We start from the raw sequence: 15,288 nt of genomic DNA, 5'->3' as shown, positions 1-15,288 counted from the left end.
CCTATAACAATATACTTCCTTATTCTCAACCCCTTCCTTCATTCAACAATGTTACCCCTCCTCAATCCAACATGTCCAATTTCAACCCTCTACGGAAGCTACCATCAATAGTCTAGCCCAAACAGTGTCTTCCTTGCAACAACAAATAGCTTCCTATATGTGATCTATTTTATTAGTTTATGCAAATATTATTTGTCTTTTCTATGCATTCCTATATGCGTTGACTTTGAAAATCTAGCATCAAAGACAAGTTAGAACTCTAAAATAAATCATCAACAAGTTTGTATATCAGGTTTTTCTTGAAATCTCAAGCCTACCTAACTGAAAATTAAGGGTAAATTTAGTAAAGGTTATTGCAGTGGTATCAGAGCTTAAGAACCTGCCATCTTGTGGAGTTTGTGAGTGGTATAACGAATAAGAAAGATGAATACTTTTGGTAAGTCAATTTATGAGTTGATAGAAGGACTCTTTGAACTTATGAATGACCCAAACATGAAAGTGTATGGTAAGACAATGTTAAAATCCAGGCATAAGGGAGAGTTTGGAAATAAAATATTAGAATCCAAGGAAGATGAAATGGGTTCTTCTAGAGACAAATTTTTGAAAGGGGAGCAAGAATGAGTTAAGGAGGCAAAATATTTGTTGCTCCTATAATAGGGCATGGGAGCCTAATCTTTGTGCATAGGTAAAATGATTAGAAGAGGGGAACAAGAAGATTTCCAATCTACTTCCATAAACCTCTTGCTATCATTTGAAGAGGTCCATCAGGAAATACATGAATCCAATACAAGTTTATTATAGTAGAATGATTGATTGTTTACAAAAGATGATCCTGAGGATAAAGTTGATTCTTCATGTGTTCAAGCATGCACCACATGAGAGGAGAACGTTGATGAGGGAGATAGGTTACAAAAGAATGACATAGTGATATCTAAGGAGAAAGAATCAATTATTTTTTCAAGTAATGTTTGCACAAGTTTCCTAGTAGGAAACTCGGAGGTTGTGTTTGACAAAACTAGTGAAATGAAGGTTTCCATGGATGATGTTGTGTGTGATTCTAACACCGCCCCATCCTTTCTTCATGAGGAATGCATGTCATAATCAAATGTGCCATTTGAATATATAACAATAGAGTCTATGTGTGTTTTGACACAAACTGATGATGATGTTGATTTTGTATTTGGGACTAATTTTGTCCAAGTTCCAAATCAACATGTGTGTAGAGAAGGTGGCATAGAAGATAGTCAAGTTCTTCAAGGACATTCAACCACTTCATCATACAAATTTGGTTTTTATCATACACCTATTGGCTCACATAATTTGAAGAGTTAATTGAAAGCCATCAAAGATAAAATTGTTGTAGGTGAAATGAAATGAAATTATCTACATCTTCTTTTAGATCGAAATCATATCCTTGATCTTGTAGAGATTTATTTAGAGGCATTGAGGAAGAAGGAAGAAGTAGACACCCTTACCTTTGAGCTCTTGAACACTAAGGACACCTCAAAGACTAGCCAAGTGGCACTACATGAAGAAGAAAATTAGGTAGATGAGCTTGGTTTAGAATTTCTTTTCTTCAGCTTAATCAGAAATCCCATCTTCTATGACATCATCAACTAAGATGCAACATTCATATACAATGAATATGGAGGACCAACTAGTGATAGGGGTAGTTGATGAACATCATGTGGGAGAGTTAGTACATGAAGATTCTGATTGCAACCATGATATTGTTGCCTTAACAAATATGGTAGGTGAGAATGATGTTGATTTTAAATTAGTTGTGGAGGAGAAAACTTCATATGTCATTGGAAATAATGATGGGGAATGACATCAATATTTTGAACTCTTGAAAGTGGAGGTTGAGCATGAACCTTTTGAGGCGAGGAAGCAAGAACATGTAGATGTGTGTGAACAAGAGAAGAGGTATGACTCAGATTATTTTATTTGTCCACATAGTTTGTACCATGAGGGTTATGTATTACCACTTTTGGAGAGCCATTTGAAGGCTCGAGTCATGGACATTAATTGGGTAGTTGAGCTCACACCTTGGGGATCAACCACTAGTTTTATGCCTACATGTAGAGATGGATGCATGGGTTATTTAGATTTATTTGGGCCCTTAACTATGTATGAAGAGATCAAGGAGATCAATGGCGTTAGGACACTACCCCATCATGTTGGTGATTCTTTAGTGGAGTATGAAGTAGTCCTAACATTAGGATTTGAGACACGTGTCATGTAGTCACTTGCTTTGGGTTGGTATATGCTTGGAATTGGTGAGTTCTAGTAGGTCTATGCTCCAAGATATGGAGATGGTCATGAGTAGAAGTATTCCAACCAAAGCTTATTGCTTTCTAATTCAATCATTGTTGTTAGGAGGTTATCCTACATTGCTAGTCATGAAAGTTTTAGATTGTACTTTGGTGATAACAATGTTTTGGATAGATTGGAATGTTTGGGATCATTACTCAAATCTTGGATATTGGCATGGTAACGAGGTTCCAACAACAAATGAAATTGGAGGCATTTCTTACACTAATAGAGGTAAAAAATTAAATTTGTTTGATGTTATTTTGAACTAGAATAACAATCTATTATGGATTGACATACATTCTTTGCACCTTTGATGGACATTCATCACATTTTTGCAGATTTACTCAGAGTTAGATGAATACTTGACATTAATGACATGATGAGAGACATTTATCTCTTCCATTTTAGGGAGTGCGATAATGTGATAACTTGGGATTCAAGGATTCCCATGATAGATGGAGTGCTTGTTAGGTTGTTGCAAATCGATGACAATTATATCAGAGTGGTGCAACTGATTAATGGAGCCATATCTCTAAGATTGATATGGGACCTCATATTCAAATTGGCATACATGTGTAGTGGGTCTGGTATGCAGATGCAGATTGCTTGAGGGCAATCAATCTTTGAGAAGGGCGAACTATAATGTCCCCATTTTTGCGTCTTCCTTAGCATTAGTGTTTTTAAGGTATTGGCCTATTCAATTGGTTTTGTAGGCTAAAGAGTTGATCTGGAGGCCATTTAGGGTTCTTCAATTGAAACTTTGGTTTTCATTTTTCTTGTGTTCTCCTTTTCCAATGCTTTGAGATAATTGAGATCTACCTTCCAGGGGTCATTCAGACACTATTTACACTCACTCATTATATTTAGTAAGTCACATGGATGTTGGGTTGGACCTTACTATTTATAGTAAACCATCTAGATGGTTAGCAGGCATTGTGGTTACCCTTGGATGCTGACAGAATTAATTAAAATTATTTTTTATATTGGCTTTAATTGGAATTTATGATTTATTTATTATTATTAAAGCAACGACTTTAACAATATTAAATATATTAAAAATAATTTAATAATTAATGGTGTTATAACTTGGGCATTAAATACATATATTCATTTCATGATATAAAAACCGTTTACTAAAGCCAAAAGTGGGCACCAACATATGGAGGTATAAGGATATTAAAGCGACTTTATATTAATGAAGAAATTACACAAGGGGTCACTTTATTATTATCTCCCATGTGCAAGTTAAATAATAAAATATTAAAAATGGGAAATTTAAATAGGGTTTTCAAAAACTATATGAGAGGATTATAAAATGAGATTTGAGGAAGTCATTTGATATACTTGGTTAATTTATTTTCTCTTTGAGAAGTTAGGAGCTTTAACTTCATTTAGAGGAATCTGAGGATGAAAACCCTTGAAGTTTCTTGCCAGATAGCATACTTAAAATTCCTATGATGCACAGACATATTGGTGTATTGTGGGTACGAAAGACAACACAAAGGAATTAATTAAGCTACTCCTACCTTTTTGGCCACACTATAACATAAAGATCATCTTCTATTGTACTCATACTACAACATTCTTAGGGACAATGATCACTACTATTGTCAATGATCATATTCTTGAATACATAACATAATGTTTGACCATCAATACACTTATTTTCGACTACAATCAAGCATTTGTTCAACACCTTGCAACAAATCTACTCAATTTAATCAATATCCTATGTTAATTGTCTTTATACATCGTAAAAATATTTTGTATTACAAAAACATTTTACATGACTTGCTAGTTTACATTATAAGTTTTATCCATTCATATATCTTTTTCCTATCCTCTAATATATTACCCAAAACATATCTTGCTAGGGGCAACTTTTTTCTACCCTCCAATATATTACTCATATAACCATTTCACTTCATTGATATAAGTGCTAATAATTAGCAAGTATTTTGCTCTTTACAAGAACATTACAAATTTAGTTTTTAGGTAATTATGGGAAGAAGAGAAGATTTACTGGGTTAAACCCAGCCGCTAAAACCCAGACTAGAGAAGACCAAATTGACAACCTTAAACCTCACACTGAACATGCGAATTGAGAAGCAAGCTTTTGTTTTCACAGCACAATCGCCACAACCAACATTTGAAGTACTTGGAGGTAGGTATGAATATATTTTTGTATGAGCTTCAAAATTAAACAATGTAGAGGAATCGAACCCCCTGAAATATGATTAAGACGATGAAGCAATTAACAATAGACAATAGAAATATAGCTGGCTGTAGATAATTTTGAAGTTGCCTTATGAGAAACTCTGATTCATCAAAGGTTGAATTGCCCTCAGGGCTAATGTCGGTTAGTGACTTGTCAATGGTGAATGTAATTTATTAAGAAGGCGCCGTCTTATTTTATTTGATTTGCAGATTTCTTTTTAGATGCCTTCCAGTAGAAGATGATTACTGTGGGAAAGAGAACTAACGGAGGCTATAAAAGGGCTCTATTGTTCTATGCATTTTTTTCCAGAGCTGCTTTTAACTAGGATGCCATGTTTTATTATCTTATTTGCAGGTTTTTATAGACCAGCTATCAAAATGATGGGTTTTAAAATGCAATATCTAGCAAGGACTTGTAAGCTTAAATTTCTGTCCAAGACTAAGACAATACCGAAATTTAAGAAGAAATCGTCAGCCAAGACTCTTTCTAGGAAAAGGAAGCTGCAGGAATATAGTCAAACGAATACAATTGACGCGGAAGGGGTAAAGTTACCAGAATCTGCAGCTACTCATGTAGAAGATGGGAACAGAAACACAACGGAATTTGGTCGATATGATGGAACAGATGAGCTAGAGGAAAATATGCCAGAGTCTGCAGCTGCCTATGAAAAAGATGTGAAGGAAAGCATAATAAGTAGTCAAACTGATGGAGTAGATGAGAAAACCGGAAAATCACTAGAATTTGTACCTTCCCTTGAAGAAAATAGGAATGAAAACATGCCGAGATATGTTACGAAGGGCAAAGAAGAATCACCGAGGGCACGCCCTACAAAGAAGAGACGAGGGGAACAATTTTCAGACCCTAGTGACAGTAATATTCCAGAGCTTAAAGAAGACAATGAAGCATTGCCTGAATTTGTGGTTTATGATGAAGTTACTTCTGAAAAATCTAACGCAGTTGGTGTAATGGAGAGTTCTGAAGGACTCATAGATGCTTGGGCAGTAGGTGATCAGAATGAATTAGCAGGGATTAAAAGGATGTGTCTTCCACATGCTAAATTGGCCCCAGATAGGATTGTCATACCTGATGATTGGCGTGCGGCAGTAGAGTTCATTTCAGAGAATGAGCAGCCTAAGAAATTTGCAGATAGGGATTGCTTTGCTGCTCCTCCGATTGTTGTAGTCTGTGGAGCGCAAAATGTTGGGAAGACCACTTTTGCACGTTTTCTCCTCAATAATTTGCTAAGAAGGTACTTTTAGCTTGTTTCATAAAAATATATTTGGTTTGGGGTATTCTCTCGCAGACTAGAGCAAAGAAATTGTCTTCTGGATGATTATATAGTACACGTGGGATCAACTCAAGCTTTAATATACTCACTGATAGGAATGCAGATGATATTTTTGAATTGTGCTGATTAAATAAAGGACTATTTTTATGCAGGTATAAGAAAGTTGGCTATCTAGATACTGACGTAGGACAGCCTGAGTTTACTCCTCCAGGGTGCCTATCCCTTCACATCGTAGAGAAACCGAATCCTGGTGCACTGATTAACTTACTTACTTACTAATAAGGGAATTGAATAAAATGTTTTGGTTATTTTATTAACGATGATAGATATGAAATTTTATCTAAATTAAATCGTTGTATATTTTTGCAGATTTGTCAATTCTGTGTTTGAGAACTCCTGAAAGGTAATATTTAACCTGACGATTTTCAAAGTGCATTGCTTATTGCTAATGATTTTTTATTGAAATGATTTTTTTTGCATTTTAGAAATATTTTAATAAAAGTATATAATGCAAAGGATCAAACTTTTATATGATTTCCAGGAAATATACATACCAATAATTTAAATGGTACTAGCAAGTCACCGTGTTTGCTAAAACTGTTCTCATGAAGGATTTGTTGGGCAAAGTTTATGTTCTGTTTATAATGCTTATATAACTGGATACATTAAATTACAGTCAAGAAAGAGCGAGAATATGTATGAGCTTAAAGTCCAAAAATGTACAGTGCCAAAGAAAGGACACGATAATTGGTGGTTAGTCACATTTATGGCGCTCAACAAAATAAAACAGTAATGAAGAATTACTTACTTACCAAGATCAATAATCATTTTGACTAATCACAGGGTGCCAAATACTCGAGTGTCTTGACTTTAGATATTATGGAGTATGCCTGAAGCTGCGTGATGTTTGGAGGACAAACTTTCAAGACCTTTGCAATTGGTTGTTGGTCACGCCTTATGGCCTCACCAATGCACTTGGCACATTTATGTGCATTTAAATCATGTTTTCAGACCCCATTGTGGCAGATTTGTTGTCATTTATCTAGATGACATCATGGTGTACGTCATCATTTTGATGACCACTTGGTCATATTACAAACAATTATTGATCTTCTTTGCCAACACCAATTCAAAACCAAGACAAAGCCCCTTTGGAAAACATTACTCAAACAACTGGGCTTCCTCATTCATGAGAATGGAGTACATGTGCATCTAGATAAATTATGGTCCTTTTTGAGTGGTCAACTCCATCCAACATGTTTGATATAAGAGTTTTCATGGTGGATATGACTTTTTCGGGAAATTCTTTGTGACTACAAACATTTTTCCTGCTGTCTATATCACCTCCATTACTAGAAGGCTCTTACTTGTCACACATTTAGTTGCTTGAAAGATGCTCCTTTTTCTACTCTATTGTTTTCTCTCCTCAACTTGCAACAACCATCTTAGCTTGAGATCAACATGCCCCATTATGCCATATATATGATTCTTAGGTAGGGGGGACATCTTGTGAGCTATTATTAAGAAGGCATGCTGTATGCCAAATTCAGTCATCATAACTATGGTAGAAAATGTCATGGTCCAAACCATAGTTGAACTACTCGCCAAAAGCAAAAACTCATCAAGGCTTGAAAAAAAAACTCGGGAAAAACTCGGCTAGTACTCGGCAACTTAAAAAATTGCTTAAATTTACTTAGAAATGCATTTTTTTGCAAAATTTAGTGAGGAGATGCATCCAATGAGTCAATAAATGAGAACACAAAAGAAACAAGCTGAGTCTAGATATATTTGATTGATTTAAATGCAAATTGGGTACAAAATGGCATCCTCTTATGGAATGTTGGTGGCTGATAGACTGAAACAAAATGAAATAGCAAATTGTTTTTCTAAAACTAAAAGTAAATACTACATCAAAACATTTTACATCTTCCTCTTCTTAGCTCTAGTGAAAAATAGGGGAGAGATAGAACTAGAGGGTCTAGTCCTAGGAGTCCGATGTGCCTCCTCCACCTCGCCAAAATGAGGTTGAGCGTAGCACCCCTTGTAGGGGTCTGAGGGTGAGAGAGAGAGGGGGTAGACAGATAGGTCTAGATCTTGGGGGAGAGAGGAGAGAGTGAGATAGAGAGTGGTAGAGAGAGGGGATGGAGGAAGAGTGATAGGAAGATAGATAGGTCTAGAATTCGGGGCAGATAAAGTGAGTGAGGTAGAGAGAGCGAGAGAATGCTGATAGGAGCCTACTGATTACTGAAATTTGACTATCTGAAAATTAAAAGATCTTCTAAAACCTAGAATTTGCATTATATCTCCTACAGATCTGAAACCACTCTCAAACATCTTGCCAATATATACATGAAATATAACTTAAAGTATAAGAAAGGAAAAAGACATATTGAAATGTGACTTATACTGATAGGAGCCTATTGGTTATTGAAATTTGACTGAGTCTGAAAATTTAAAAGATCTTCGAAAACCTAGAATTTGCATTATAACTCCTATAGATCTAAAACCACCTTCAAACATCCTGCCAATATATACATGAAATATAACTTAAAGTATAAGACTTAAATGTTATATTTCATGTTTATATTCTAATGAAGAGAATGAGAGTGACTTGAAAAAAAAATTAGACAATTGTTTGACATGTTTGGGTCTTTTTTTTATGCAGCCGAGTTTTTTTCCAAAGATTCGCCGAGTTTTTGTGAAAAACTCGCCAAAAACTTTGTGCGAGCTAAAGTCATAAATACTCGCAGAGCAAAAAAACTCGCGATTTTTTCAAAACTCGCCGAGTACTCTGCGAGTATTCCATCTATGGTCCAAACACTCAAATAGTGGTGCCATTATCTATTAGTAATAAATCACTCTACTTAGTGAACCCCAATAAGTTTCTTGAAGTATCATTCTAATTTCTAAGACTTAGAAACTCATGCATTTGTAGTGGGCATTTTACATAAAAAGTTTTATTTGATGACAAAATATAAGAAGGGTGCCATCCACAATACAGCAAATTTTCTTAGTTCTCCTTATCTAGTACATAGCATCTTGGATACTTGTTACACAATTTATTTTACTGAAAGGATTTTTATTCCACAAATCTCCAATCTGGTTTAATGTCAATGAGTTTCAGCTCTCCATTGTAGTGAATTAGACACATTTTCATTTCTATAATTTGAGGGATGAATTATGTAAGTTGCCCATTTTTGATTTCCCATTGACCCTTTTGACAAATGTCAAAAGAGGCTCTGTAATATTCCTACGGTGGACATTTTACTTTATATAAGATCTCTTAACATCCTTGATTTTACTTTTTCACAGACCTATGGGAAGTGGGTTGAGGATTACATTTGTTCTACTCTTTTCAATCATAAACATTGTTTTTATTAGCTGTTAACTGGTACATTCACAAGCACAGGAATCCATTTTCCATGGATTTCATTGGTTAATCTCCCTGTAACCCATCACAACATGACTACATATTTGTTGTTGCATGTTTGTTCTCCAATGTATCTATCTTTATATTGCACACAAACATAATTCATGCTTTGTAAGTTGCCAACTTGTTTTTCAAGCATGTTTATGATGCAGTCATAGTTGGAGGATCTAATAAAGGACTTGCAAAACCTTGCAGCAAAACAAAAACACTTAAACATAATACACAACAAAATAACAGAAATTCATATACAGAACTGAAATTCTATTGATTTAAATCATAATAGCTTCTTGATCTTGATACATACTAGGTGTTAGCTGTTTCATTACAAAATATATCTACAAATCTCAATATCAATTTATTTTTCCTACTTATCTTGGATTGCTTTCTCCTCCTGCCCTTCTAGAGCTACTCCCCTCAAATTATATCAGACTTCTCTATATATACAAGACGTATAATGTTGTTTTTAGTAATCAGATTAGCAGTATAAAATGGAAAATCAGAATGCAAAGTAAATCATACGCATAACACACATGTACCTTGGGAAAACCTCCCTCTTGGAGCAACAAATCCAGCAACCAAAGATCTCAGATCTGATTAGATTAGATATAGCAGCAGATTACAATTTAACCCATAGTTTTAAAACTCGTGGACTTGCCACGGACTTGCGAGTCCATGGGAATCACAAGTCAACTCGCCAAGGACTCGCGAGGCGAGTCCTGGCGAGTCTTTTGCACGGACTCGTGAGTCTTCGTGAGTCTTTTTCAGATGGACTCACGCGACCCAGAAAAAAAGTCATGCAAGCTTTAAAATTGAGTTTTTAAAATTTTTTTTTGCCTTCATTTGGCATAACTGAGGGAGTGAAAAATAAAAGAAAAATAACACCTGACGCCTTTATAAAATAATAAAAGTATTTCTGGCCTCGCGGGGCGCTGCCCCTCGACCCCACAAGGGGTGATGCCCCTTGACCCCAACTTGGGGGTGCTGCCCCCAAACCCCCGTCGAAAAATATAGGGGGAAACTGCACCGATGGAAGTAGGGAAAATTTAACCTCCAAGTCTGATTAGGCTCCATATAACAGCATAATTAGCATTGAAGAAATCTTGGTATTATACATTTTAGAGTTGAAAGTTTGAAACTATGAGTATGTGACATGTGTAATGTTTCAATTATGGCTCTTATGTTCTCTAAATGCATTAATTTCTTTATGTTTTTTTGTAAAACTACGGTTGTCCGAGTCCAAATTTTTGGTTTGCCGAGTCCGTGGCGAGTCTGAGTTTTTAAACTTAATTTTAACCCTTCTAGGGTACACATCAACTATAGCAAAACTTATCTGAATCTGGAAGACAGAGTGTATATACAGGTCACTATCAATTTGAGATAGAATTCGGCGGCCTTGACCTACTTCACAAGCCCTTGAACAAGTTCGGCAGTCCAGGATGGTATTCGCTCAACCTTGAGGATGATCGCCCAGCTTGAGAACTCCAATTCGCTGCCTTAGACGGATTTGCCAGTGCAGATATAATTCGCTTGTATATGCAACAGTTCGCTGACCTTGATTGTACTTCGTTGATCACAAAAGTAGTTCACTGATAGGATATATTTGCTGAGTGAGAGATGTGGTGAATAATGATTGATGCCTTGTATTTATAGGCGACTTAGCCCTTTAACTTTCCCAAGTCGACTTGCAAGAATATTATGCCAAGAGTTTTACACGTTACAATTATATAGGTCAAGGTCTAATTACAAGCTACATATTTGATAGGTCTTGCCCCATAACAATTACATAATACATAAGTTGAATGCCCAAATAGGGTCTGCCCTATTATTATAAGTTACAATGGGGCCCAACCCAATTACACGAATAGCTTAAACTAGAATCCGATTCTAGCTACATATTTCAACACTCCCTCTTAGCTAGAGAGGATTCTATGAATAATCAAGTCACATAGAGGCTACCACCATGGCTACTCCCATGGATGAAACACATGATACGTTCACCATAGCTACTCCCAGAGGGTGAACGAACCCATCATGGAATTTCTTCCATGATACCCACCATACCTACTCGCAAAGGGTGGGACCACCGTGCCTACTCGCAGAGGGTGGAATTTCTTCAATGATACCCACCATACCTACTCGCAGAGGGTGGGTCCACCATGCCTACTCGCAGAGGGTGGAACGAGGGCTCTAACCTCAGACTTCTCCCAGAGAAGAATGCAACACCACCATGCCTACTCGCAGAGGGTGGCTCCACCATACCTACTCGCAGAGGGAGGGCTTTCACCTCAAACTTCTCCCATAGAAGAATGCATTTACCAAAGAATGCGGCTTCCTCTGAAGCTGAAAGCAACAGACTCCCTCTGAGCCTAACAAGCTCCCTTTGAAGCTAAAATGTCAAGCTCCCTCTGAAGCTGAAACATCACGCTCCTTCTGAATGTTATAGCCTTTTTTTTCTGAGAAAACATCTTCAGCCACCAACTTAGTCTCATGGCAACAAGCTGCATCTCCATTCTTCAGCCCACAGGATGTATCAACCTCATCCACCCTAGAATGCAATCTCCGTCCTAAAAGCATTCGAAGATAAATATTAATGCTGGAATCATACATGGTTCGCTATAGCATGAATTAATAACTATATGAAGAAATTCATGAACATTATTCAACCATGGAAAATACTTATCTCTTCATAGGTTGGTCCACCAACGTTCTTTCCTACTCTCGCTCAGTATTGGAATTTCCAACCATACTGAAGCATCTAGTGATGATGGCTGCATGGCCTTCGACCCTCTCCATCACACATCACCTATCTTCAGCGACAATCATATTTACACTCAGGGATTGCTCAGAGTTGAGAAGCTTTCTAGAGATCATAGAGTTCAGTTCCACGAGTCACTAAAGAAGGGTAAACCTTAAGGCCATCAGTCCTAGAGGAAGGACTCTCAAGGAACTCTGTGAGGCTCGCCATATTTCGCTCCATATCAACTTTTGGCAGGTCAGGCATATGTGCAACCACCTTGAAGCCAGCATCTTTAGCCAAGCAAAAGGCAATCAGTTGCTGCAGCTACAATGTGACCTTTGAAGGTGTCACGGGCAACATCCTCATAAGTGCTCTAAGACGGACTCTCCTTTCGCCATCTTGATGTGAAGTTGCATGCTCCATCCAACCTATCTTCAACCCTGAGGCTGTGCATCATCTTGAAGAAGTGATAAGAGCAGAAAGAAGATAAATAATTACAGTCAATCTGATTACACCTAATTCGAACCAAGCTCTGATACCATGTTGTTTTTAGTAATCAGATTAGCAGTATAAAATGGAAAATCAGAATGCAAAGTAAATCATACGCATAACACACATGTACCCTAGGAAAACCTCCCTCTTGGAGGAAAAAATCCAGCAACCAAAGATCTCAGATCTGATTAGATTAGAATCTTAGATACAGCAGCAGATTACAATTTAACCCTTCTAGGGTACACATCAACTATAGCAAAACTTATCTGAATCTGGAAGACAGAGTGTATATGCAGGTCACTGTCAATTTGAGACAGAATTCGGCGGCCTTGACCTACTTCACAAGCCCTTGAACAAGTTCGGCAGTCCAGGATGGTATTCGCTCAACCTTGAGGATGATCGCCCAGCTTGAGAACTCCAATTCGCTGCCTTAGACGGATTTGCCAGTGCAGATATAATTCGCTTGTATATGCAACAGTTTGCTGACCTTGATTGTACTTCGCTGATCACAGAAGTAGTTCACTGATAGGATATATTTGCTGAGTGAGAGATGTGGTGAATAATGATCAATGCCTTGTATTTATAGCGACTTAGCCCTTTAACTTTCCCAAGTCGGCTTGCAAGAATATTATGCCAAGAGTTTTACACGTTACAATTATATAGGTCAAGGTCTAATTACAAGCTACATATTTGATAGGTCTTGCCCCATAACAATTACATAATACATAAGTTGAATGCCCAAATAGGGCCTGCCCTATTATTATAAGTTACAATGGGGCCCAGCCCAATTACATGAATAACTTAAATTAGAATCCGATTCTAGCTACATATTTCAACATATAATTGATATGCATTATATGGAAACATAATACACCTTTATAGGTGGATATGATAAGGATTAAAGGCATCAAAATTAAATGGTTTGATATTCAACCAGCCTTGGAACTTAGTGTATCACCTTGTGTAGTGTGTAGGTTCACTGGGAACATGCAGAATCACCATCTATGATGCACCTCAAACTAGGAGTCTTCAAATTCAATGCGGTTCCATACACGACTCTCTCTGAGGATCCGTAATGAAATAGGTAATAGTTGGGGTTGGCACAAGTTTCAAATACTTAGGGCATAGTTCAAACAAGTTACTGTTATAAAATGAACAGTTTGGTAATGGTCTAGTTGAGCTTTTTGAGATGGAAAACATAAATGCAGTGATTAGGATTACATGAAAATTTGATCGAACATGCAGGATGTTCTATTGGAATTATGTTCCCAACTGCAAACCAAGATCTTCAAAATTAGGTGCCACATAACTTACTACTTGTTGACTATTCCTATTGTTATGGACATGAAACTTCAAACTGACAAACACTTTTGGTGCCACAAACTTGGTGCACACACAACTCAAAAGTTCAAAATGCCTAGAACCTAGCTTAATACTTCCAAAACAAACAAATAAAATAAATTTTTTTGTTTGAGGCAAGATTTCTCGTACACCCTTGATGCGCTTGCATTAGACACCTTCAGTAAATGAAAATTTAGCCTGTCAATTTTATTTTAGATTTTGAGCCAAGGGAAAACCAAGCTGATAATCTAAGTGTTGGACATCAATGTAGCATTTTCAATTGGCTTATCCTTCCACCTCTGCAAGTATTTTTTCCTATTTTCTATTTCTGGAGCTCCTTTCTATCTTACTGTCAAGTATCAATTCCTTATATTTCTTGCTTAGGTATTTGTTTATCCCCAACCTATCTGTGTCATGTGATGTAATTCTGTCATGTGATCTAATTCTCCTTATTGATTATAAATCTATAATGTTAAATACTGGTGATATATCAAGATCTTTAGACAATTCCACCTGATATGTATTTCTTGAATCTAATGTCTATACAAGTTTAAAAGGGTCATTTTTCTTCATTTTCAGCTTATAGTATGTTCCCTATGGAAATCTTTCCTTCCTTATGTAAACCATCATGTCATCTCCTACTTCGTATTTCTTATGTCTCCTCTTTTGATTTGCACGGATTTTATACTTGCAGTTCATTTTCTCCAGTTGAATTTTTACATTCTGATATAAATCTCTCATATATTCTGCATTATTTGCAGCTATAGCACTTTTTCTGAGGTTTGCAGAAAATTCTTTTAATTCTGAAACATCCTTTGTATTCTTTCCACATACAATTTCAAATGGTGTCTCTTTTGTACTTTTGTTCATTGAATCATTATAAGCTAAGCAAACTCAACTTGTGGTAAGATTAAATCTCAATTTTCTTTCACTTGATAAACAATTTAACAGGTTTGCCAAACTCCTATTCATAGTTTCTATTTGTCCATATTTGCGGATGATATGCTAAACTAAGCTTCAAGTTTGTATCAATCTTCTTCCATAATGTCTTCCAAAAAGGGCCAACAAATTTCACATTGTTGTTTGATACATCACAACTAGGTAATCCATGCAATTTGAGAATTTTCTTAAACAATTGATTAGCTATGTGTTCAGCATTATTAGTTTTCTCACAAGCATCAAAATGTGATATATTAAAAAATCTATCAACAATTACAAAAGTAGAATCATGACCTCTTTGTGTTCTTGGTAATCTTAACACAAAATCCATACTATATTACTCCAAGGTTTCTTTGGAACCAGTAGTGGCTTATGCAATCCAATATTTTGACTACTTCCCTTAGTTGTTTGACAAATTCTGCAATTTTGACATATCTTTACACAGCTTTATACATTTGCGACCAAAAATAGTGTTCACTTACCAATGACATTGTTTCATTAACCCCAAAATGATATACTAATGTAGC

General features: G+C 36.3%; 1 protein-coding gene across 3 annotated transcripts in view; it reads left to right on the top strand.

The window, feature by feature from the left end:
• The first annotated feature begins 4,260 nt into the window (after positions 1 to 4,260).
• Positions 4,261 to 15,288, top strand: part of LOC131037521 (polynucleotide 5'-hydroxyl-kinase NOL9) — a 77,116-nt gene continuing 66,088 nt past the window's right edge. For 2 of the 3 annotated variants that reach the window (XR_009104239.2, XM_057969678.2), the window contains exons 1-4: positions 4,261 to 4,480; positions 4,889 to 5,783; positions 5,975 to 6,072; positions 6,192 to 6,225. Coding sequence is in view for 2 of the 3 variants with exons in the window: in XM_057969678.2 (XP_057825661.2) it covers positions 4,411 to 4,480; positions 4,889 to 5,783; positions 5,975 to 6,072; positions 6,192 to 6,225 (1,097 nt within the window). In the remaining variant the exon portion in view is untranslated. Of the gene's footprint in view, positions 4,485 to 4,888; positions 5,784 to 5,974; positions 6,073 to 6,191; positions 6,226 to 15,288 lie in introns of all 3 variants that reach the window. The other variant, XM_057969680.2, reaches the window with a different exon arrangement.

This window comes from Cryptomeria japonica, chromosome 6 (genome assembly GCF_030272615.1).
Source record: "Cryptomeria japonica chromosome 6, Sugi_1.0, whole genome shotgun sequence".
In the NCBI taxonomy this organism is placed as follows: Eukaryota; Viridiplantae; Streptophyta; class Pinopsida; order Cupressales; family Cupressaceae; genus Cryptomeria; species Cryptomeria japonica.
The sequence above is the reverse complement of the archived record's forward strand: the minus strand, read 5'-3'. Positions and strand labels throughout refer to the sequence as shown.